The sequence below is a fragment of the Colias croceus genome, chromosome 17 (assembly GCF_905220415.1).
Source record: "Colias croceus chromosome 17, ilColCroc2.1".
NCBI classification, from domain to species: Eukaryota; Metazoa; Arthropoda; class Insecta; order Lepidoptera; family Pieridae; genus Colias; species Colias croceus.
Window position 1 is genome coordinate 5,298,590 of NC_059553.1, and position 27,423 is coordinate 5,326,012.

A 27,423-nucleotide genomic window follows, 5' to 3' on the forward strand; every position below is an offset into this window, starting at 1 on the left:
ATGTAATTTTTTACTTTTTACTTTATTACTTTTTTTTCTCACTTTTTTCAGCACAGTCTATGATACCATTTCGGAATGCTTTTTAAACAAGTATTTTTTTTATTTTGAACGAATTTAATGATTTTTTTGTTAGTCGTATTCGGCCCACTGGTATTCGTCTCCACTTGGATTAGGGTTATTTCCATAAAATATTGGAAAAAAACATACGGCTGGGTGGGGCTCGGCCGGGGCGAACAGCTAGTTTTTTATACATATTATCTTCTAGATGAAAACCTTTCAATTTTACGAATAAAATATTAAATTTTTTATACATATACATTATACATAATACCTATATCTAAGTTTTTAGTAAGCATGAACTTTGACTAAAAATAAGTTATGCCACAATAACTCACAAGAAGCCTACATTCTTCATGCTCTACATATTATAAATTTTATTTCAATTAAGTCATGTAACGATATAGGAACCTAGATTTTATATTAGTAAACTTTTTTTTCAGATTAATAAAAAAACAATATAAAACTTTCAAAATTGATTAGAAGTCGCTAGTATCGCTCACCCCTATAATAAACTCAAGAATATGGCTTACATGCAAAAATAAAATAAAAATTTAAACATAGTTTATACAAAACATGACTATAAAATGAGCAAAAATTAATTAGAAACCTTGGAACAAAAATTGCTTTTTGACTATGGACCCATTCACGATAATATGTTTGACAATAAGTCTTAAAGTGTTGCGCAATTTTCATCTTGACCGACATTATGGGAAAAATTAGGACGTATTCGTACGTGATTCTTAGATGCAATCAATATTCAAACGTGTTAAGATTATGAAATAATAGTAAAAAGCGTGAAAAAGTCTATAATGGGATATTTTTATCGCACCTTATTCGCAGCCAAGGTCATCCATGGGAGTAAATTCACGTATGACCATTTTTTAATTGTAGTTTGTGCATTAAGCGGCAGCGGCTGTACAACATGGCCACGTGATAACATGATAAAGTACAAATTAAACAGTAACAGCAGCCAGCTGATAGGTAGTAGTCGATTGAAAGTCGACCACGACACTCGTAGGCAGCGCTCATATCCTAGGCAATTTCAAACGTCGCACGCGTCGTCGATCGCAATCATTTTATAATTCATATACAGTACACGTATATGATTTAAACAAACAAAACAACAATAATTATTAATTATTATCATATCATAATTTTTTTATGGTATATTTTTGCGTAATATGTTTAGAAACAAATGAACAATAAAGTGAAAATTCATTACGAAAATGACGTTGCGGGTCGAAGTGCCCGGGGAAAAGATTGTGAATGTAGAAACATGCAAGTGCAGTAAATCGTTCGGCGGCGAAATTAAAAAGAGAGAGGGAAAACTCAGCAGAAGGATTAAAGAGATCATTAAAAACTCATGGTCGTTTAGATCTAAAATTACTGTGGAACCATATGTGGTATGTTACGTTTTACCTAGTGTGTTAGCGGGACTGGCTGTGCAGAATTTATGTTTAGAGAAATCTTGCCTCGTAAATTTAAACTATGACGATAAAACATGCACCAACATTATGCAAGGACGGACGCACAACCTCACGGAGCAGGAACAAAATGTACAAAAAATGGTAGCCAGTATGACGGCTTGGAGTTTCCCTCTGCAGACTGCCGTGCCTGGGATATTAGCCTTGTTTGTGGGTGCGTGGAGCGATCGAACAGGAAACAGAAAAAGGTTCATGGTATTACCTATACTCGGCAAGTTGATATCAGTCGTTGGGATAATTCTAAGCACAGTGTTTTTTCGTCAAGTCGGTGTTAACGAGACTGCTGTGATCGAAGGTCTGCCACCGGCTCTGGCCGGTGGACGTGTTGCTATGACCATGGCGGTGTACAGTTATATCACAGACATCACTAGTGAATCCGAACGGACTTTTCGTTTAGGGATTATAACGGCTATATTGACACTGAGTAGACCGATCGGCCTAGCTCTTAGTGGTATTATGACAAAACGATTCGGCTACTATGGTGTATTTACCGTTGCGTGCGCTTTCTACCTGACGGGTTTCGTGTATATTGTGCTCAGACTGAAGGAGAAGACCAAGAAGACAGTGGACACTGATCAAACTGAATCTCTGTCATTTTCTGTGAAGGATCTCATTGCGACAGTGAACGTGGCTTTCAAGCCGAGGGAGGGCTTTCGTCGTCTTCAAATTATTTTGATCATGTTCGCGTATATGCTAATCGTCGGACCAGTCCTAGGTAAGAAAGTTTTATTATTTCGTATAAAAAATTGAACTAATGTTAGTCAGATGCTGATTATTTTTTATATCTAACGTAGCGTAACCGTCGCGAAACAATTACTCTTAATATATTTGAATACATTTTATATGAAAGCAGTTTTCATCATAGACGGAATATTATTATCGTAAAAATTCACCACATGTGTTCGGATCGCTTCATTTTATTTTCTTTTTATGGCAAAACGTAAATTCTCTTGTTTTCAGTACTGTTGTATAAATCGCAACATATTACTGACTCTACATAAGAAAATTTCGCACATTATTTCAATATAGGTTTTACGAGTTTAACATAATATTATAGAAGTAAACATGCTCTAGCTTTACTTTAAGATAGATAGTTCTTATTATTTATTTCACAATATTAAATATTTTCAACTAAATAAATAATAACTGCAATAGGTAGCAATTGTCTCATTTAAATTTTAGATATGTTTGTTTTTGCGTAAACCGCTGCCTCTGTGTAATTGAAACATTAAACAATAATGATTTTAGTTAATTAATAGCCAATTCTTTTAGCTTCATTCGTAATTAAAAACTATACTAATTGACGAGTTATATTTGAGCGAATTATTTTGTCATATGTTTAAAAATAATATTTATCATAAACTTTAGACCGTCAAAGGTACATAGAAGCACACGTTTCAAATATAAATCTAGTTCAAGATTTATTATTTACATTTAATTTATCACAGTTTAAAGGTTAAATTGACACACTAATCTTATTTGATACACGAACAATGTTATTTAAATAAATTAGAACTCATTATGGTTTATCTCTTCTAAATACACTTCCCTTATTCTGTTTTATGACGTCATTAATTCTAAAATACTCAATTTACTTCATCCTACGTTGCTCAAAAGTCTAACTTGTACAATTAACCTCTTACTTTGAGAGTTTATATCTAATCAATAATTTCATGTTGTTTCCATTTTGAATTATATTTGAAAAAGAAAAACAAATCCAAATGTGGTTTATAGTAGGTACCTATATCGACTATTTCTTCGATGTATAGGATCTAACTCTTGAGGTGTCAGATCCAATATACAATCACTAAAAGTATCCTGAACATTTCAATTCATCCTACACAGAGATTTGATCTGAAATAGTCGCCAACATATCTCTTATCAAGATTATGTTTAATAATAATAATATGTTATGTGAAACGTTTATATTTGCAAATAATATAGGTGAGCATAATAACAACAATTTTCTCAGACTATGTACACTATCCCGTTATATGCATCGATAAATAGAGCAATTTAATACTGGTTTAAACCTTGTTTTATCATCATCACCATCATCGTCATCAGCCCATATACGTTCCCACTGCTGGGACACGGGCCACCTATGAGGGTACAGGCCATAATCCACCACGCAGGCCAAGTGCGGGTTGGCGGAAGGCACATGTCGTCGAACTTTTGATTAATCTTTTTCTTATAAAATATCTTAATTGTATCAGTCTAAATGTCATTTTTTTCTATAAAGAAGACATATAACTGTGCATGTAATGCATCATATTATAGTTTAGACAAAACAAAAAACAACATAGGTACTCATGAAATTATTATATTGTCTCTGATCCTTGTTAAGTGAATAGAGTTTGAATTAAGTTATGAAATCTGTTCGTTAAATGTGGGTCAAAATCAAGTCTAAAAGCGGGTTAAGAATGGGGTGAATTTCAATAGTTAATTCAGAAACCGTTAGTAATAGGAAAAATATACAAGAAATAGTCTTTAAAAATGTCTATAGACTATTTTACAAACATTTACAAAAATAGTAGTCTATAGTTAAAAGTAGTATATAAATAGTCACTAGTAATTTATATAATTCTGCTAAAACCAAAGTATTTGTACTAAATTTTATCGGGAAATAAATCTTCCCCGTGCTCCTGTATTGTAAATGTATTGGATTGTATCTAATTACCACGGTATTTAATTTCCCTATAAACAACACACGTCACTTATTAACAGAATGTTAATTACTTACACTACCTCATTAGTTACTGCCAAAGATTCCGCTTCATATAAGGAGATTATTTCGCTACACATCTGGTAAAAAAACGTAGTAGGTATCTTTGCCTAGTAAACTAGATTCAAATAAGTGTTTATTAGAATACTTTTAAAAACCTAAACTGCCTTCAAATAGAACTGCTTTATATTTTAATGGGAACAACCAGAAGGCTCTACCTTACAAAGAAAAAAGTATTAACACAATCGGTTCACTCAGTCCTAAGTTCTGAGGTAACAAGCCCAATAGAAAAAAAATTATTCGAATATTGAGCTCCTCCTTTTTAATGATGGTTGAAAATATATAATATACTTACACGTTATTTTGTAAAATATTTTAAAAGTAAACATCGCGCTTTTTTAACCGTCTTCCAAAACCACAAAATAACTACTCTCTGCTCGTTTGTATGTATTTTTTATGTATGTTAGACGATGCTTTTCACAATTGTAACACTACTAAGGAAATTTTTATTTAGTTCTAAAGGAGGTAGGCCCATTGTCAACAAGTCAGGTCTGATGAAGTAATCAGGAAAATGACGGAAAAATTAATTAACAATGTAATGAAATCTTAGTTCACTTCCCTGATGTGACATTCCTACGCAATATATCCCGATCAAATTGATTTTAAAAAGTATAGTTTAACATAAATCAACCACATAATATAATTCATATTTGGAAGTTATGAACTGTTGTTAAAAATTTCCATTCGGCTCTTATTAATGGTTATTCCTCCGCAGAAAAATAAATATTTTTGTATCACACCGTAGCGTTTTAATACAAACATTGGGGTAAATGTATTGTATTCAAACATATGTGACTCTTCATAGCTTTTATGGCTGTTACAAATTGATTAGAGTACAAAGAAATATAACAAAAGCAGAAAAGTTTACTAAGATATGAGTTATTCATAAAAATATATGCATCGCTATTATGTTTTTTGACGAACGTTTTCGATAAATTCAACATATGGAAAATTATCGAAAAAATTACGAAGAAATTGCAATTTTTTCATGTCGTATGAAAAAAAAATGGGCTACAAAAGTGGATCTTTTGATTAAATTTTTATAAAAAGTTCAATGGTACTACTGCGTCAAAAGAAAAAACAACTGAAATTAATATTTATATTTTAACTATAGATATAGCAATTTCGCGACACAACGTACGTACGTACGTGCGTACGTACGTTTTCAAGTAAGGTTTTCAATAGGGTTTCCAAAAAATATTCCCCTCCAATTTAAAACCGCGTCAATCTTTGCTTAATCGTAAATTTCTATTATTTGTTGATAAAGCGGCAACAGAAATGCAACATCTCTGAAACTTTCAACTGTATAATTATCACGGTTCATGAGCTATACAGCCTGGTGACAGGCAGACGTTAATAGCACATTAATTTTACTTTCGGGTATGGAACCTCAAAAATATTCTAGTTGCCATGTCCAGATAATCCTTTGCTTTCAAATAATATTATATAGAGTTCGGCTTAAACAAAAATACTTCAGAAAATAAGTTAAACTTAGCTATGTGGTTATAGGCATATAGCACATTAGTTACGGTTATTAATATAATTCAGTAAATGTATGTCTTGACTAGGTACACAATAAAACAACCTACTGCTTTGTCGATAGAACAAGTATTGTATAGATTTTCTAAAAACCGTACTAAATGCATTGTAGAGTTTTGGAATTACTTATTTCCATAACATTATTTTAGTCTAACAATTTTAGAAATATCTTATTTTATAGGTATTCATATTTATTTGTATTATTACAGAAAGTTGGTATGGTTTATGTCTATTTTTATTGTTTTCGCATTTACAATATTAGTATGCATTATTATTTTAATACGCAATAAGTCGACAAATCAAGTCAAATCTAACACAGAATAAGATATATGATTTATACAGAGACCTTATGGATAAATATGTAAATTCAATACGGTAGTTATTGCATTCAACTAAAATGTAAAGTAACTTTGTATTATTTATGCGCTTTACATTTGTATGTAATATAATTTCATATATTATAATAGAGATGCATTACCAGTATAAAAGACTTTGATTTTTTCATCAATATAGGGTGTCCCACTATCGGTATACTAAGCGCAAAGGATCTTGTAGTATTGCATACACTGATCACGTAAAAAATACTTAAACAACAAAATTACGCTCGACATTTTTTGCTAAATTGTTCCTTAAAATTCATGTTTTCTTCTCTAGGCTCGTGCAGCCGCGCTATTATAACGCTTCCCCAATGTGAGCATTTTGTCTATGAAAACATAATCTTAAACGTGCTTACGTGCGGGTGGCAAAGTTGGGCGGGTTGCATGTTAGAAGTGTACACAAAGAGTTTTAAGAATTCATCTATTTTAAAAAAATGCATCTGGAATTTTATAAGTATTTTTAACGTGCTCAGCGTATGCAAAACTACAACTTCCATTGAGCTTAGAATACCAACGGCGGGTACCCTGTATAAAGTGTGATTCGCGAATTTATTATTAAACTTTCCTTTTTCCTTTCTTTTCTTTATTATTATATTTCCTTTCTTTATTATTAAGATTTCCGCCCGTGGCTTTGCCCGCGTAGTCAAAGAAACACCCGCATATTTCCCGTTTCCGTGTGATTTCCGGAATTTCAACCAATGTCCTATCTCAGGTCCCAAGCTATCTCTCTACCAAAATTCACACAAATCGGTTCAGTGATTGAAGCGTGCAAGAGACAGAGTTACTTTCGCATTTATAATATTATTTAGGTTAAAGATACGAAAAGTGACCTTTTTAACAGCAATAAAGCTCACGTTTCCTTTCTATTAATGGAATTATAAAATAATATGACACAGTGCATTACGAATGCATAACGATGCACTATGAATATTTAGTTTACAACTTGTTTCTGGTATCAACATCAGCATTGTGCAATTGCTATAATAAAACTAGAAATATGTTCATTTATGAATACATACTATGTTGAATACATTCATCCTCATAAGATCGAGAATATTCCATAGCGTTTTGTTGAAAATCTATATAGGTACGTACGCATTTTACAAAAAATTGTAGACATGGAAATTTATTATTTGAATGATTCTATTGTAAGTAGTGTAATCTATTTTCTCACTTCGTCCTTAATAAGACGGTTTTGAGAATTTATATCTTAATTTCTATACTAATACTAGCTGCGCTTCGCAGTTTCACCCCCGTGGCTCCGCTCCTCTTGGTCTTAGCGTAATTTAAAGCCTTTAGCCTTCCTCGATTAATGAGCTATGTCCGTTTAAAGTGCGTCAAAAATAAAAATTGAGTCTAATAGAGTCGTTTACATATCGTATACAGGTGAAGCTAAGAAACGCGTGTTAAAAACGAAAACGTATTTTTTCACATACCGATTATACTATCCTGTTCAGTTCAAAGATCACACACGCACGTCACTATTGCAGTCCTTTACAATAAGCATGTTTGTCCATCTCCGTGAAATTGAGATGAAAAACGAATCATGTAACTTTCCGTACAATTCCTGTGACAAGGCCTGATCATATTGTGATCGGTTAATATTTATCTGCCACGCATGCTGTCTGCTTCGTAAATAACAATGATGTATAAACATCGCCGTGTACATAGTTGCTAGATACCAAATAATTTTCGCACACCTTTGTTTGGTGAATCAACATCGAAATTAGACTACTATATTTATTTATTTATTACACGCATCGATTGAATTATGCTTTTCGGTTCCATAATATCATCAATGCATCTAATTTTATGATATTATGAACTATGAGTTTTCATGGTGTATTTAAAATAACTAATATGGTATATCTTATATTTTACGTATTATAACACTAAGTGCTTTTGGATATCGTTATAAAAATAACAAAATTGAAATGAAGTAACCTTATTATATTATGTAGGTAATAATCAATGATAAGAAAAAGTAATTAAAATATAAACACATAGTTAATGAGTATTTTGTTCTTACCTATATATACCTACATTTACCATTGCTCATACATTATTAACATACATTGTCTTTAATTCGTGGAGGTAATTTGCCATTTTAATACAAGTTATACCTTACTAATTTTAGCCTCGCTGTGCCTCGCGGTTTTACCCGCAGTTCTCCGCTCCTGCTGCCCTTAGCGTAATGACATATAGCATATAGCCTTCCTCGATAAATGTGCTATCTAAGACCGAAAGAATTTTTCAAATCGGACCAGTAGTTCTTGAGATTAGCGCGTTCGAACAAACAAACAAACAAACTCTCCTGCTTTATAATATTAGTATAGATGATTTTATTGGCAATGATAATACATGTATTTTTTTTATCTAGGTATAGCACAATTTTAATCTTTACATACGAGACGAAAATAATCAATTTTTGTATACTTAGGTATAGAGATTAGAGAGGTGAGATTGAATCTAATACTCTACTAAAGGAACGACCTTACTAGTTCAGGATACATCGCCCATTTTTGCAAGTGACTACTATCAAGCTAATTTTCCGTTTGTAGCTTTATTTTGATGAGACGCCCAATAATTTCGTGTACGAAAGTCTCGATTGTGGTAGCTAACAGAGATAACAAGGATAAAAATTTTTGATTTGACGGTTCTCAAATATTTATTACTAACTGAATATTTTTTTTTGTTCAATCTCAAGATAATTACCTAAAGTATTTGAAAAAATATTTGTCCTACAAAATCTATGGTTTGCTCAAAGAGTCCCCCTTTCCAAAGTGTATCGATAACGAGGTCATCATAAATGATTACTAACAAGCTGATATTTTATTTTCACTTAGTTAATGTTTATATAATTCAACAGACATATTGTCCTACAAATTGCGTAATAAATATTTGAGAACCATCAAATCAAAAAATTTTATCCTTGTTATCTCTGTTAGCTACCACAATCGAGAGTTTCGTACACGAAATTATTCGGTGTCTCATCAAAATAAAGCTACAAACGGAAAATCAGCTTGATAGTAGTCACTTGTAAAAATGGGCGATGTATCCTGAACTATACATGATATAGTTAGTTAAGAAACTTGTTTGTTTACTTTGAAAGCTCCCTTGAAAAATTTATACACTACTTTCCACGCCTACACTCTACTGACAGTGATCTCACGTTTTCAGAATTATAAAGTCTTGAGTGCAATTTGTTTCTTTAATACATTCAAAGTAATCTAACTTTTTCAATTCCTAATGGATATAAAATACTAAGGTATAAAGTATTGTGATAATATATTATATAGAATACCTATTAATTACGCATGTAGGTATAATTATTTAACAATTGACATATTGTTATCTTCTATCAGGTTTTGTAGGTACCTAACTAAAATGTTGTTATAGCTAAAAGAATACATACGCAAATCTCGAATTTGCTTTGTTTAATTACGTTTTAAAGTATTTAACATTTAGTTATCTAATTTTGGATATATTTACAGGAGAGTCATTTAGCGTAAAGAATTAACATAAAGCTTATGGCTTATCGTTATCTATATAATAATATGCATTTGGGCGTCTTTTTGTTCGTACCTATATGCGTATTCCTGCATGTAATGCAATCATGAATATTATTTGTGTAATTGCATATTTGTGCCGTGGACGAATCCGCGGGTGAAACCACGTATTTCATCCAAATCCGCTCAGTTTTTTTTGTAAATGAGAAACAAACTTTCATCCATCCTCACAAACTTTCGCATTAATAATATTAGAAGGATCGTTATTTGTAGTTCACATTTAAGGAATGCATGCTATGGCGATCATATACAGGTAGAAATTGAAACGTTACAAAAGCTTTTATTCATTATAATTCTTCTAATTAATATTGAGGTCGTTGTACACTTGTACAGTCAGTAGCTATAAGTGGATACATTAATAAATTGGATGAGAATTACTAGTATTAGATATTTTTATATACTAGACCTAGTTCCTTTCAGCTAATTAAACCGACGGTGGGACATGCTTTATATTATAACATAATATTAGGTTTATGATAAATTTATTTTAATGGATATAATTTTTTCAAGCATTGTCTCAACGTCAGAATATAATGATTCACTTAAAAAAATACAAAACAAATTATTTTATTAATAACTGCATTAATCTATCTTTCGTAAACACAGTCCACAAATGGGGAGATAGAACAATACAATTTGGGTCGCATCAGACGTGAGCTATCATTACCTACGGTGAGGAAATCGTATTTATTATTTACCCGTTGTCATCACGTATAGGTATATATTATATCTGCTTATCACAACTATTGTGTTAAAGGGTTAGACACGTTTATGACTGATATAAGTTGTTTGGAGACAAAGGTCTGTATGGATGTCAAAGCAAAAGTCTGCATCTTACGATGGTTACAGGAGTTAGGAAGAATAATTATTCTATGTTGGTGTATTGAGTTGTATAAAATTGATATTGTATGGATGTATTTGTTCATAAGTTCATAAATATAAACCTTATTCCTAACTTAATATGTCCGTCTGTCCGTCTCTTCTTCACGCCTTAACTTTTGTACCGATTTGGTACTGAGATAGAGACCCGAGAAAGCACATAGGATATTTTATATTTTATTGCATAAATCCCATAGGAACGAGAACTATGCAGGTTTTCCTTTGAGAACACAGTCATAGCCGCAGACGGAAAGCTAGTAATAATTAATTAGATAAGTATGAATATATATAAATTATTTTAACGTCTCGAGGCCGTTAAAAAGTCTAAAATTTTTTTGAAGTGCAAAATATAAGACAAGGAAACACTAATAAATTATAATTATTTATTTAGTTATTATGAATTTTTAATCATAATATTATAACGATGCATTTACATCAAACGAGCGAATGCTCATCATAACCCCCCTATGTGTCAAATTCTTTTTTTGTAAACAAAAGTAGAGCATTCTTTCGTTGTTCTTAGTGCGTTCGTAAAATTCTATACAATGTTCTAATACTGAGTAGGTACCTACGGGTTTTCGTTTACACTAAAATACCGTGAAAGTATGCTCTTGCTCTGGCTCTAAAGAATGCTTTTGCTCTTGCTCTAGCTCTAGCTCTATGTTAAGTTTGATGTAAATGCACCGTGAGATGTCGGATATTTACACGCAAATATTTCATCACCTTTTTGTTTCGAATGACACACTATGGCAGTGGCACTACTTATTTTTTATAATAACATATGCAATACATATTTTGTCCATTCGGAAAAACATATTTTATGAATATTTTTTCTTTATATGAGATTATACATTCAAAAACACCGGATATAGGTACGGAAGATCTCCCATCCTCCGTTACTTGACGTCAAATAATTTTAATTTTATGTATTTACAATTTTACACAATTCAATTTATAAAAAAAATATAAATTTGTTGATATTTCCTAGGTCATAGAGAACCTAATACCAACGGAAGTCATAAATCAATCTAATTCATTACTTACATTCAAACAGCCCAAAATTTATTTTATTTTTTGTCGAAATAAATAACTTTTAAGTATTCTGATGATATAATATTATGTATTTTTCGTACATTATACATAAATTATTATATAAAACTTAAATAAAACACTAGGAATATACGAATTGACTTCTTAGAATGATTTCAAATCGAATTTCTTGTCTTAACGAAGCAACCCGACCTATTTACTCGCATCTCAACTTAATTAAGACACTAGAGTAAACTTAGGTATCAAACAACTGATAACTTAATATTCGCTTTATTTATATTATCTAAACTCACATAAATTGCGAGTTATTGTAACAATATAGTTACGAATACAATTCATAATTATTATTACAATACTTTCCTGTATAAAATTTGCATAGAGAAATTATTTATTATAGGTATTGTTTTTATTGTACTGCTCTAAACGGTGAAGGAAATCATCGTGAGGAAACCGACATGCCGAGGAATTAAAAGTTTGACGACATGTGACTTGGCCAGCGCAGCGTGGTGGATTATGGCCTGTATACTTGTATAGGACGTTGCCACACTGGGGCAACGTCCTATAGGCTATATGGGCTGATGATGATGATGATGATGATGATGATGATGACGATGATGATGACGATGATGATGACGATGACGATTAACAACATCATAGGAGCATGTTCGAAGTTATTTTTCAGAAAACGGGTAGGTAGGTATATAAAAACAGTGTCAGTCACAAATTTCATTCGTATTAAGACTTCGACTTCGAGATTAAACTTCTTGGTCATAAATATTTATTGTGTATTTTTTAGACATTTAAGATAACTGTAACTAGATAAAATCCCAAGGTCATCTCTGTTTTGATACTGTTCTGAAAACAAATATTTTGATATTAAAAAGATAACTAGCATTAGGTTTTATTATTCATGAGACGATCCGAACATATTTTTAACGTAAAATCAGAAGTTTTAATTTCGTTATGATCATTTTCAAATTTCAATATTACGATACGCAAATATTATCAATAGCTTTTAATAATAATTTGAAGGTCCATCGTGTTATATTTTTTTAATGTCTTGAAAAATTCATAATGTGCAAAATATTTATTGCATATAATTTATATTTAGGAAATAAACTATGAATAGTAAATATTTGAAAAATAAAGGAAATGAATATCTCCATCATTATTAAAATTAAATCGTGATTTACAATTATTACAACTATGTCAGGACATATGTATTACCTATGCATCCTTAAAAAGTGGAAGAGCTTTTATCGTAGGTACCTAGTATTTACATATTTAGGTATGTAGAGTCGATTAAAATTCGAAGATTATTCTCACTCTCAAAGAAATTGTTTATTATTGTACCTACTGATACTGACCTTTCAAATGTTTATTTTTACCAATCCATTTTTTTTGGATACGCGAAGAATTTGAATATTTTAGGCGGGATTCATCGTGTGCATAATAAAAAAGGTTCAAAAAGATTTGATGTCCAGATGTACGTCATCTACGCATTGATGTGGGGTAAACGTAGGTGCTTTGACGAAGGTCACACTTGCAAGACATTTTGAGAAAAATGTCCATATGCTCCATATTGTCCTTATAAATAAACTATTTCCCACCTCCATTCTTAATTCAATCTTGGAACCCTTTTATTTTGCTTATCTATGTTATAAAAAACTAAATAAAGCTTAGATATGTTATTATTATAGAAAAGCAAGTGCATTCTTAGGAAAAAAGATATCATGTATATTCCACATATAAGAGCTATAAAAAAGAGTTTTTGTTTTAACCCGATTGGGACTTGGACATATTTATTTATAAATAAATGGTTCCAGAAAGGCATTAGAGTTGCTTTTTATAGTAAGTTATAATGAAATAAGCATGAAAAGATTATAATGTGGTAAAAACAAGTAAGTACCACACGATTATCATAAAAACGGCCACAAAACGATATCCCATAAGCCACAATAACTGAGATACAATGCCCAAGAACAAGAACAATGGAAATCATACAAAATAATAATTTATAATCTGACTATTACACTTTTCCAGTCAATTAATATCGCTACTAGCCAACAATCTAATAGCTCTTTATACAATGTTCTTCATACGATACAATAAAATATAATAGATTCAAATAAGTAAAATAATTCTTTTATAAGAGCACTAGCTTTCCGCCCGCGGCTTCGCCCGCATTAAAAAAAAACCCGCATAGTTCCCGTTCCCGTGGGATTTCCGGGATAAAAACTATATTATGTGTTAATCAGATACCTTCTATATGTTTGCTAAATTTCATTGTAATCGGTTCAGTAGTATTTGCGTGAAAGAGTAACAAACACACTCACATCCTCACAAACTTTCGCATTTATAATATTAGTAGGATAGGATAGGATTAGCACAGTATCAAAATTCTGATATAACTACTATGATGTTTATCGCTGTAACCACCCCGGCTAGTAAGTTACATATTATTGCAAATTATAAGCCTGTTGTTTGACGTTTCGTTCTGATAGTTTCGGTTAAATAACCTACTGGGGCCTTAGACAAACGTACGTAACGCCATGGAATAGAAACAGCTAACGCTAATTATTGACATAAGCTCATGACATTTTGGTAATGGTTCGATCACACTACCAACGACGCAGACGACCACGACCAAAGTTCCAATCTTGCCGAAATTTGTTCAAAATCAATATTAAAATCTCCCGTCATTCTGGTACTCAGGAATAAAAAAATTCGAGGTCAATTAATAAAAAGAAATAGGGTTTTTTGCGATTTTCGCCGAGACGGTAAGTTTATCATACAATCACCTGAACCAAAATTGTATATAATCTAATTATCTATAAAAAAGGTTAAATAAATTTTTTTCTAGGAGCCACCGTTTCTATGAAAAACCTGTTTGTTTATCCATAGATCTCAAATTTTTTTTTTCCAAACACCAATACGACAGGAAATTCTTAAATTTCATTTTTAATTGTGTTTTGCACAATTTTATTTAATTGCGACTGGATGAAAATTTTGTCCGTGGTCGTCGTTGTCGTTGGTAGGGTGACCGAATCCTTATGCAAAACATCATACGCTTATGTCAATTTCTATCGATAGCGTTTTCTATTCCTTGGCGTTTTGCCGTTTGGCTAAGGCCCCTCTTGTTAATTAGGGTTACACATACATGACCCATATTAACTTTTTCTAGAGTATTTTCCTTCGGCTAATAGATCGAAATATCTAATAAACATGGCCTATTTGTTATTATCCGACGACCAATCCATATATTAAACACTAGCTGCGCTCCGCAGTTTCAGCCGCGTGGCTACGCTCCTGTTAGTCTTAGCGTGATGATATATAGCCTTCCTCGATGAGTGGGCTGTCTAACACCGAAATAATTTTTCAAATCGGACCAGTAGTGTTTGAGATTAGCGCGTTCAAACAAACAAACTCTTCAGCTTTATATTAGTACCTATAGATTATATTGAATCATGACAATACCTATAAAAAAGATAACAGGAATAAGTTTCTGTTTTTCATACAATCCGTTTCACTTGTCTCATGGTCGTTTTATTGAACACCAATTCTGGAAAGCTAATGCTGTCTTGCATAATGTGTGCAGATTGGCGACGTTAAGCCAGTGGCGATTGATAAATAGATGCTTCTGATTTAGTTTTTTAGCACTCAATTACTTCATAAATGAAAATAATATAAGTAAAAGCGATTCTTTTTATTGTTTTAATTAATTCTAATAGATATTTCATTTGGTAAGGTGAGGCGCAGATGACGTACTGGTTTACACGCTACAAGTTCAAATTCACCGAAGTCGACTACAGCTTGTTCCTAACATACTCCGTCCTTGTGGGCACTGTTGGTAAGTTTTATATCCATTTTATTTCTAGGCATAAATAATTATTTATTTATTTATTATGAAGTAGCATATTTTGCGTTTTGAATATAATTATAATTTATTTTGCATTTATTTATCATATTCATTTCGCTTGATTTTCGATTCAGGTTTTATGCAAAATAAATTAATATGATCAACATTTACGAAATAGATACTAAGTTATTATAGCCTTGCAAGTTTGTTTATTAGAAAGAATTAAAATTTTGGAAATATAGGGAAAAAAATATACCTACTATAATGAATACCAAATATGAATCACTACGTAGACGACATTATTATGCATAATTTGATTGAAAGATGCGTAATATTATCAACATTACTAGGAAATTGTAATCAAAAGTAAACCAACCACGTTTACTTTCCACTTATTGTGCAGATTGAATTAAGGTATACGTCTTTTAAAATATGTTTCATATTAATAATACGAAGGAACATAGTTATACAGATTTAAAAAATGATCATTTTAATGTAACGTGCAGTTTAGTTCATATAGAAATGTTCTTCAAATCTTGATTAATGACGTTGAGGCTTCAAAAGACTTATAAAGAGAGTATGAAAGATGTATGGTGTTATCGGGGTTAGACAAATTGGTATGGGAATATGTGCCTTTAAAATTTGACGATCGAGGCTTATCTACTTGTGTTGTTACAGACAATAAATCATATTTTACGCAAACATCACACTTTGATAGTCTGTAAAATGAGTTTAAATTAAGTGCTAGACTTTAAAAAACAGCAGATAGTAAGTCATCATTAAATATTTTATGCAAGTAATTCTTGGCACGCGAAAGCGTGCTAGAGAAACAATTAATTAACTAGAGTTTTTACTTTGTTTCAACAATACCTTTACCGAGAGTCAGCCAATGAAATAAAGATCCAGGAAAATTAAGACCTTTACAATGCAATCAGGTGAATATTATGAATATGACAATGAAAATAACAATTTTTACTCGACGCAATTGAAATAAAGGAATATATAATATCTACTTTTTATTCGTTTTACAAGATTATAGAGAATCGGCTGTTATAAAAAACATTGCAAAATCAGTATGTTTTTGTTGATTTGTCTGTTTACATTTCGTTTTTGTGAAAATAACTTAGTGCAATATTACGTTCTTATTTACATTTGGAAATGGTTATAATTAGTTATACCTAATCTCTTTAGGGCCACTATTAAAAAGTGGACTTACAATTTAGGTAATTTGTCGGTAGTTATCTAGATACTTAATATATATTGGGGTTTAATAATCTTATTCCTTTTAATAAGTTTATATTTTAGGTGAAGTCTTTTGCGTAGTTATTACATACGTTTATCAGAGGTATCCTTCGCAATATTTGTTTGAAATGTGTACAATATTTTGACTAGTAATGTAAAATGACGACGGAAGTGGCGATTAATTGTTCAAAGAAATAATTAGATTTTATCAGTACCTAGTGTGCATACTGCTTTAAATTGTGTAAACATAGAGACAGCGTGTGAATTTTGATTGAATTAAAATCAAGAATCAAGTATTAAAATATAGAGTTCATTGACATACATAACTATTATGATATCTTGATTTGTATCTATGATAACGATATTCTTTTTTTTAGTTTTCTTTCTTTTATATTTTTTTTCTCAGACACTATATTATTTAAGTACACGTGATAATTTCATTTATCTTCGGAAAGTTCTCTTCAAAGGGACTCATCAGCCATAGGTACTCAGTAGGAATAATTTTACGGTCCAAGTGTAAAACCCAAGAACTAATTGTACAAAATATATCTGTGACATTGTAAATGGGTTGCATTTACTAGGAATAGATACCTTAAAAGTTAAAACAAATTGAATATATTTTGTCGATTAAGAATCTATTTACAGAATTGCATCTACCTATCTATTTAAATATAGACATGCAAGACAGTATAGAAAAAGATAAAACAGTTAGTACATACCCTGTTGTCTACGATTTGGGAAAACGATATCCTAATAAACATCTAAAAGTAATCTACTATACTGCTAACATTAGTTTTGTAACAGACAACAAATAATCCTAATGGACTAGTAATTTACTTTTCGTATTTGCGAAGGAAAATATCTCGATAATTATTTGGAAATTCTGACAAGTTTGTTTGAGTAGTATTTACAGCAATATTGAAGGTACCAATCAATCAATTGATAGAGATTTTAGTAGAGTTTAACATCGAGAAATTTTCGACAATTAATTATTATCTATTAAAATATACCTTTCAAATTTAACCGTGACTTAGTAAGAACCAAGCAAAATAGCCTTATCAATTTTGCCTGGACCAAATGCCAATAACATAGTTAACTTCGATATCATTGTTAATGTACAAAGGCGATAGTTTGAACTTTGACCTGACAAAATGTATAACTTGCTACAATCAGTTCATTATAATAGACAAAGCTCATTTAGGTTATCCAGAATGTTAGTATAGAGGAATCTAAGAGAGGAATAGTACTGAGTTAGAGATACTAAAAGGCAATTTTCCGCAGGTTCCTTCATAACTATATACCTCTTCAGTAAGAGATGGAACATAGAAGATAGCATTATTGGGATGGTTGCGTGTGTGAGCAGAATTGCAGCCAGCGTGGTGTACGCTATGGCTCCTTCAAGGACCGTGTACTTCCTCGGTCCAGTCTTGGACATGTTCAGCGCGGCAGGAGCTACGTCACTACGATCTATTGCCACCAAATTAGTTAATGCCGATGAAGTTGGTAAGTTTCACCATATGTTAGCTACAGTCAGCGGCATCGTACCTATATATATATTAAGTCTATAAAGTACCTAATCCAGGGTACAATTTTGCTCAGTGCCAAATTTGGAAAATCCGCCATTTTTGTCTGAAATAATGACAAACATTCATCCGTTATCCTTGATAAATTTTCGCGTTTGTTGCGTTTATACCTAAAGTAGGATGATACATACCCAATAAATGTCGGAATAGCATATACAAAGCATGGCAGCCAATAACTATTAAAATTTCAATTTGTAATGACTTAAAGAAAATACATATGTGGTGTTTATAAAATTGCCTGCTTTATAATCCAACCAAACACGATCTAATATATTTGTTTGGAGTCATATCGTCTGATTCAAACGTTACAATCAGACGAAACGACCTTCAATATTGCACTGAACTCTTGTTTTGATGCATTGCAATTGTAGCTGCTGTTTCAGTAACAGACAATCAAGAAATTCGATGTATTACAAGAAATTAGGGCATGTGAATAGCGTACGTAATATCTTTTGTCGGGTTTGGATTTATGTCACCTCGGATTATTAGAGTGAGATCACGTGATGGACAAGTATTTTCTCAAATCCTTAGGATACATTATTGGCGCCAATTCTTCGATTCGTTACTACAAAAACTAAAGCGGAAAACTGTCGAGGATTAATTGACCTTATCATACAGACAGAAAGGTTCACTTTCCATTGTGGAAATGGTGTTGAAAGCTCGGAAAATTTAAAGGGATACTACTTGAATTCTTCACTTTGATTCATTATCACTGTTTATTTCATTTCAGTTCAAATTGACAAGAATCAATTATCATGTGCTAGTTTCATTAGGTTGCTTTTAAAACCAATCGGAATTATGCAATGGCGCACGCGATCAAGTATTTTAGTTTTTCATTAATGAGTCGATTTATAAATACTTACCTATTTAACTGTTGCATGATCATGCTTCCAAATCAAATTAAATTAGCATTATCGTCTATGATATTGTTTACAAGCGTTTAGTCAAACGTTTCAACAAAGAACCGACATTAGTATTTACATAATATTATTAATGACCTGGCTATAATTGCTTAATCATCTATGTGGTATGAGACTTGCACTTAATGAATCATTTTTATATCCATGTTTCATATCCTAATGAAATCACTAAGAAATAAAACAAATCATTCATACTTAAAAAAATCCACCTCAAACGCGAGCCCATTTTCTGCTATAAAAACAAAATTTTGTAGGCATATTTTTGGAATATTTTCTTATTTCTATCCAAAAGATAAATACTAAATATAATATTATCGATTACCTATTTATTATAAAAAATAAGTAATTACGTTTTAATGAAGTAGTTACTTAGTTTCAAGGATTCTATTAATGAATACTGTTCGAATAGCGCCAGAATTCAGCAGTATAAGTTTATTCAATAGGAAGCCGTATATATTATTTCATAAAGCGAAATACCAGTTTCAGTGAACTATAAACATTTTCATTAACACCTTAGCAAATAACATTTTCCAATCCGATGACTAACAAGTACAAATAAAAGTGTAAACACTGATACAGCAGATTCTAGGAACTGTCGATATTAAATGCCGATTTTAACCGTGAATAAAGAAAATTAAATATATCCGACTTCAAAAAAGGGGGATTCCCTCTAGTCCACGAACCAATAAGAGATTAGGGTATATAGACTTTTATTCCTATAAATAAAACATAGCCCATTGGCATTCATCTTAGATCGACATCTCGGCGAATATAAATTCATTCATTCTTATGCATTCGGGACGCTGACAATTCAATTGTTTTTACGTGAATCAATTCTGTTTTAATGTAAATGTATATAATTGTAATTATTAGTGCTCGATGGCCAGCGAGCGTCAATCTCTCTTTTGCGCAAGTGAAGTAACGACTCACCTACAAAAGTTACGTTTATTATTGGCTGGTTATTAGTCGCGGTAGTTTGCTTATTTATTTACTAGCTTACGGGCTGCGGCTTCGTCCGTGTATTCAAAGGAAATTACCAAAGCAATCAGATATTTTATTCCAGTAAAAAGTAGTCTTATGTCACTCTCTATCTTTAATAGCTTCGTTGCGAGCTGAAAGAAACATGCACACATTCGTATGTATAATATTAGGAAGTATCACACGTCTTATTATTTCTAATTTTAACAGCTTTAATGTAATTGAATCACTATAAATCTCCTGCGAGGTACGATCGTTCGACTGATAAAACATTAGATCATACATTATAAAAATTGTATTACTGTATTATATTCGATAAAAGTAACCGATACTTCCAATATAGATTACTGTGTCCCGTTGGTCAATAACATTGATATTTATCTTGTAGGTAATTAGTATGACTTGTTTGAAATTTTCAGACATAACATACCTACCTACCTACATTACAATATACACATACCTACATTTAATGTATCCCACGCTCCTGAATGTCGCTTCCTGCAAACATTTAGCAATGTAACACTTATATTCATAGAGCACTAATAATTAGACCATAGCCGATATAAAAACTAGTCCTAAATGAGGTGTTACCAGGCAAAAATTTCTAGAAACTTCCATCACATAGATTCCACTATTATGAGTAAGTTGGCAATTTTAACATCTCAATTTATTTCCACAATAAATCGATAACGTAAAAAGCGTAAACACACGTGTTTAGTTTGTTATATGACGCACGGGAAATACTTAGATGTTCTTTCCGAATATTATAATATTACCACATATTACGGTGCATTTACATCTAACGAGCGAATGCTCATTCTAACCTCACTATGTCAAATTATTTTAGTGTAAACTGGCGTAGAGCATTCTTTCGTTATTCTTAGATTCTATGCAATTTTCTTATACTGAACAAACTAAATACGAGTTTTCGTTTACACTAAAAGATCACAAAGGAATGCTCTTGCTCTTGCTCTATTTTCGTTAGATGTAAATGCACCGTTAAACAATGAGTTGATTTCTTTTCGTACATCAATTTAATATGTACTTATACAGGGTTACATGTAAAACACCGGCAACCCCGCAGGACTAAATGAATATTTATTTTTGTATGAAAATAAAATCTAACAAATTATCAAAAGTCGTAGAACAAATGTTGTTGCTTATGATGTTAGCTATCTTGGTGTTTTACAAGTAACCCTGTATACCTACTTGTATTTTCCGTAAAATACTTATTAAACGCAAAGTTAATTCACCAAGTTAATGTATTTGGAATTAAAAGATAAGAAAATTAATTTCCGTTATTTTTTATATTTTATGCATGGAGTTATTTAATCTGTACCTAACTACATTATTAGGCGATACATAACATTTTTTATTTATTATGAACTAACTAGATTGCTTCGCTTCGTTTGAACAGAAAATAAAACAAAAAATAAGTCGTTAACCGTAACCATTTAAGTTAGACCGTTAAGTATATCCAATGCTATTAAATGTTGGTAACTTCATGAAAATCCCTATAATTTATCTACATGACAATCGAAAGGCAAATCTTGTTTTGAGCTGAATAACAATTTTTCTTTACAAACAGTTGGGTGGGTATAACGAAACTTCTAGATGCATTCTTCCATAAGAAGAATGCAAACCAAAGCTATAAATAAGTTAATCTTTTACAATTAGATGCACGCTATCAAAATAAAATAAATACAATTTGTGAACTTCTGTGTTCTAAATTATTATCAGTCCTTCGTGTACTAATTTGTATATTTTCAATCGACTTCTAAAAAAGGAGGTTCGTAATTCGACTGTTGTTATTTTTCGGTTGGTTACTTCAGAACTTTCGACTGTGTGAACCGATTTTGATGATCCATTTTCTATTTGAACCATGCCTTTCGGTTGATCCCAATTTTTTGTTTAGTTCTGACAATTTAAAGATAGTTTAGTTTTTTTTTAATAATTATCGTTTACGTCAGAAAAGCTTAATGTCCAATATTTATTGAAAAATCTTAAATATATGGTTGTTGTCAAGAATCTTTTGTATGTCGTGTTAAAAGCGACTCTTCAGACGACGACAAACACTTCGTTCTAAAGTTATGAACGACGTTGGGTCAAAGCTTCTAAAAAATATGGATTTCTTTGTTTACAATGCTTATATTTTAGAGCTAGCGCGCAAGAGTAACTTTTGTCTCCGCAACTACATATTTTGTCTCTTCCATCACCTCTATGGGCTAGTAAGAAAGTGCGCGCACGTAGCGACGCAACTCCCCATAGAGTTGATGGGAGAGACAAAATAGTTGCGGAGACAAAAGTTGCTCTTGCGCGCTAGCTCTTACTATTTTATACATACTCCAGAAGTTAAACTAACAATATTTACTACAAAATTCTATACTTACCTATATTCGTATAATTAGGTATATAATACACATCTATACATATAATAAATCTGTAGAAGGGTCAATTCTGTACATTGAAAATATTGAAAAAATAAATAGCAGGGGGTGTTACTGGATCGATACCAAACCCAAATATGTGATTAAAAAAATTTTTGTCTGTCTGTCTGTCTGTCTGTCTGTCTGTCTGTCTGTCTGTCTGTATGTGAAGGCATCACGTGAAAACTAGCGGTTCGATTTCGATGAAACTTGGTATAATTATACCTTATTATCCTGGGCGTAAAATAGGATACTTTTTATCCTGGAAAAATACGTAGAAAAAAATTAATCTTAATTTTTCAGTTTTATCCATAGACGTTGTTCCGTAGAACCGCGAACACACGTTGCGTATTATTATAGGCCTAGCCGTATTTGGGAATTGGGTCTAATAGATATTTATAAGATGTTATTGACAGAGGTACTCAAAATGGAGAAATAACCATCCACGCGAAGACCGACATCCGCGCGGACGGAGTCGCGGGCGGAAGCTAGTGCATAATAAATTTACCACCGGTTCGAAAAGCAGTTTCTTGTGTGGTTGTGTTATTTAGAAATTGCGTTATAATTTTTCCTTTCAAAATGCACTTTTAATACGTTCGGCTATATAAGTAAGTAGAAATATTATTCGTTTTCCTAAAGTAACCTCTAAGGTGTGAAAATGAATCACCAAGACGTAGCAATCTGAATGACGTATCTTCTATAATATAAAAATGAATCCCAAAATGTGTTGGTAAGCGCATAACTTGAGAACGGCTGAACCGATTTCGTTAATTCTTTTTTTATTATATTCCTTGAAGTACGAGGATGGTTCTTATGTAGAGAAAACGTAAATATGTACCACGGGCGAAGCCGGGGCGGACTGCTAGTACCTAATAAGAAAAAGAGCAAATCTTAGCAACTGTATCGAATCATATCTATTAATATGAGGATACTATTAAGCTTTATAGTCCTTAAGATTTCCAAAGGATTGTTGATCACTTTGTGATAGAAGAATGAATATACATTAAACAAATAATAATATGACTTTTGATATGCTGAAAATTAAACTAACTATGTATTTGTATATTTATCGAAAACTTAAATAGATATGCGTCGCAAAATAACTTATGATAGATAATAAGAAGTAATTATTGGTGACTTTGTGTTTTGCACAAACTTCATAATTTTGTTATTTTTAGTCCCTGTGTATTTTTTTGTGTTTGACAAATATAATCTAATCGGAATATCGGAATAGAGAGTAGGTACCTGCCTACCTAACTATTACTGCAGTCATTATTGTAATTCTGTTTTAATGGAAACATTTTGATATTGTTATTTATAAACTGAGGAAAAGCGTAAAAATTCTTAAAGAACAATGTAAATACGATTACGAAACGGAACCTTGATATATATTCCATCTCTCGTTATCAATATTAACTAATTACACGGCTATTGTTTGATATTCTAAATTGGTATAGTTTGCTCGCTTGCTTTGTTAATTATCCAAACAATATATTTATTAACATTATGTATTGTTATAACAAAGAACTATGAAAAATATCCGTATAATTTGTCCTTTGCAAGTAAAGTACCCGGTTGCTTGAAAATTTGAATACCAATATTCCATACCTATTGAGAAAAGAAAAGTACCACGTGTAGGCAGGTACATTTATCTTTAGAACAATTTGAGTGAATTTATGCGCACATTTTGTTAATATTTTCGCTTATAATTAGATTTCAGTTTGTACCTATTTATTTTGACGCAAGATATTTCAGTACCTACCTACCTACTAAATTTGCATCCGTTAAAAATGCAATCCGCTACGCTCAGACAGTAATATAATATACTTGAATGATCTTCGACTATGAAAGTCTTCCGACCAAAATTAAACATCCTGGCTCACCAGGCTCATAACCTATAACGTTTAAGGGCTATTTCCTATCTTTAAAATATAAATAAAACCAATGTCCGAGTAAGTGGACAGATGAGTCAGTAATTTTAAATTATCGGCGAAGTTCCCATCTAAATCTGAAGAACCGTAATATAACTAAACATAGCCAAGGACGGTTTTATTGAGGCAATACTTTTAAATAAATTACTTATTAACTAAGATCCTTGCGTGTAACAGCCACGACGTCAGACACGCAGACAGCCATAAGAAACAAACAACAGAATTTCGATTGCATTCATAATATATCGACACTATTTCGTTATATGAACACACCCACTTATTAAGGAATATGTAAATTAATTACCTAATATAATAAATTACCTAATTTATTAAATACGACTCTATTCTTCTGGAAATCTGTATACATAATATGTTAGCTAGATTCGTATATGTATTAATTGTAAATTGTTTATTTTCCTCGAAGATCTCATCCCTTCGCGTTGATATTTCTCCCTGAAACTATCATATTTTTGAATCCTATACCATCTAACCTATAAATCATCTATTTCAGGTAAAACGAGCTCTCTAATCAGCATATCAGAGGCTTTGGTTCCTGTCATATACTCGCCCGTGTACAGCAAGGTGTACCTCAGCACGTTGTCAACGTTCGCGGGAGCTTTCTATCTCATCAGCGCCAGTTTGGCAGTTCCCGCTATTCTTATATATTTGTAAGTATATCTTTATAGGTATATACAATTCTTATTGCACAATATTAGTTACCATACTCCTCCGAAACGACTGGACTCATGAAATATTTATTTTTCCATATAAAATTAATAAGCACGGTGCTAACCAATGGTATTATAAGTAAAAAGGTGTAGCTACAACAGAATCGATCTTCAAAAACGGCACCCCGCACACATGACACAACACACGATTAAACGACAAAATGAGATGGCATGATTTAACTATAGGAAGATTTTAACTATCGGAAAATAGACAGTTGATGGAAAATGTGTCTAATTAGCAGATTATTGACTAAAATATATAAACATAGAATCTTTACACCCTTAAAATTTGGTTATAATTAAGAAAGATATTCTTAGTTCGTAGGTTAATATGCTAAAAAATCTTCTGCTTAGGATTTTTCATGTTTTTTTCAATGTTAAGTTCAATTGAATTTTGATATTCTTATCCCTAACTATGTTGTGAAACGTCCCTAACACAAATGCGTCACATAAATCACATTCATCTATTGTAAAATGTTATACAATGTATTCAGTTTTAAAGAATCGAACAATAACACTTGTAAATGCATACTTCCACGTTGCCGGTTCTCGGTCTTTGAATGCCATTTCAACATTAGCGCAAAAAATATACTTGCGGTCAACGCTATCTTGCCCTTCTAACGATTTCTATTAGCAGCCGACCTTGAACTGTTAGAAAATGTGCTATTTCTGAAATTTCAAGAATTACTATAATCGACCTTCTAACGGCCCTATTTTGAAGCTGTTTTTTCTTTTTTCCTTAAAATTATTACGAATGGTCGTTCATTTGTAGTGTTGAAATTAAATTTCATGTTGAATGAAGTAATATTTTTTACTATTTTATTTTGAGAAAGGGCATCATAAAATGTCAGTATGTTTTTTTTTCTAACTAAATAAGTACAGTGCCACAAACTTATCTGACCCGGTGGCAAAAACTGGAACTACGTGCCGCCATTTTGAAATGTCACATTTTCACAGACTTTTGGGTGTATTCAGAAAGAAAGCTTGAAACCAAGGCTTGAAACTTATAAGCGCTTATCGGCGCTTGTCAATGCTGGTTTTGACAAGCTTGTCAATGCTGGTTTTGACAAGCTGGTTTGAGCATTGACAAGCGCCGATAAGCGCTTATAAGTTTCAAGCTTTCTTTCTGAATACGCCCTTTCATACGGAATATTTTGTATAAATAAAAATAAATCGACATCAGTGGCACCGTCACCGGGTCAGATAAGTTTGCGGCACTATAAGAGCCACAGAACAGTAAAAACATAAGAGTCTTTGCTAAGATTTTACCAACGTTGCCATATCGAATAAAAAAAAAATAAAAAAGCACTCAGTTACGAGATAATTTGTATAGTAATGAAGTTAGTTCTACTAATTAAAAGATTTGAGTAAAATTACACCATAAAATTAACTGATAATGATACAAATTCTTTAATTCATTTGTGTTACTATATATAATAATAATAATATAGCATTATGCTTTAGTATGGATAGCGATTCCATCTCAACTTATTTTTTTATTTTTATGCGCGGCATTTCTTTTTTGCTAAATTGTGCTATTTAGGTACTCATTTTTTAACCGATGCTATTTAAATTTAAATTTTATTCAATAACTTCTTAAAATTAACATCAATATATCCAGACGATAGATAACAATTTTAGGTACGATATCCCCGATTGGTATCGCTTTGATATCATAATTTTATCTCCGTTTATGTTTTAGCTACATACCTACCATCTGATGTTAAAAAAAAGCTAACAAAGTTAAAAACACGTTTAAAATTTTTCAGATCACTGTTTATCATACGCCGAAAAGAGACTGAGATGGAGCAGGCCGCAGCCACTAAACCTAAGGATAACGAAGTTACAAGATTTTAGCGAATTTATATTTTAAATACCTATAATAATTTTTAACGATAGTTATTAAATTAATAATATTATATAACTAATGTATTTATTGTTAAGTTTTATTAATAAATGTTATCTACAATGTACCTATTGGAAAATCTCAATAAAGTTAATGTTTGTATTGAA

The 27,423-nt window shown here is 31.7% G+C and overlaps 1 protein-coding gene across 1 annotated transcript; it reads left to right on the forward strand.

The window, feature by feature from the left end:
- Nucleotides 1-1,024: 1,024 nt before the first annotated feature.
- On the forward strand, nucleotides 1,025-27,423 carry LOC123698953 (proton-coupled folate transporter-like). Its single transcript, XM_045645788.1, has 5 exons — nucleotides 1,025-2,259; nucleotides 15,492-15,593; nucleotides 18,126-18,347; nucleotides 25,194-25,350; nucleotides 27,180-27,423. The coding sequence occupies exons 1-5, from the start codon at nucleotides 1,287-1,289 to the stop codon at nucleotides 27,265-27,267; spliced, it is 1,542 nt and encodes a 513-aa protein (XP_045501744.1). The 5' UTR covers nucleotides 1,025-1,286; the 3' UTR covers nucleotides 27,268-27,423.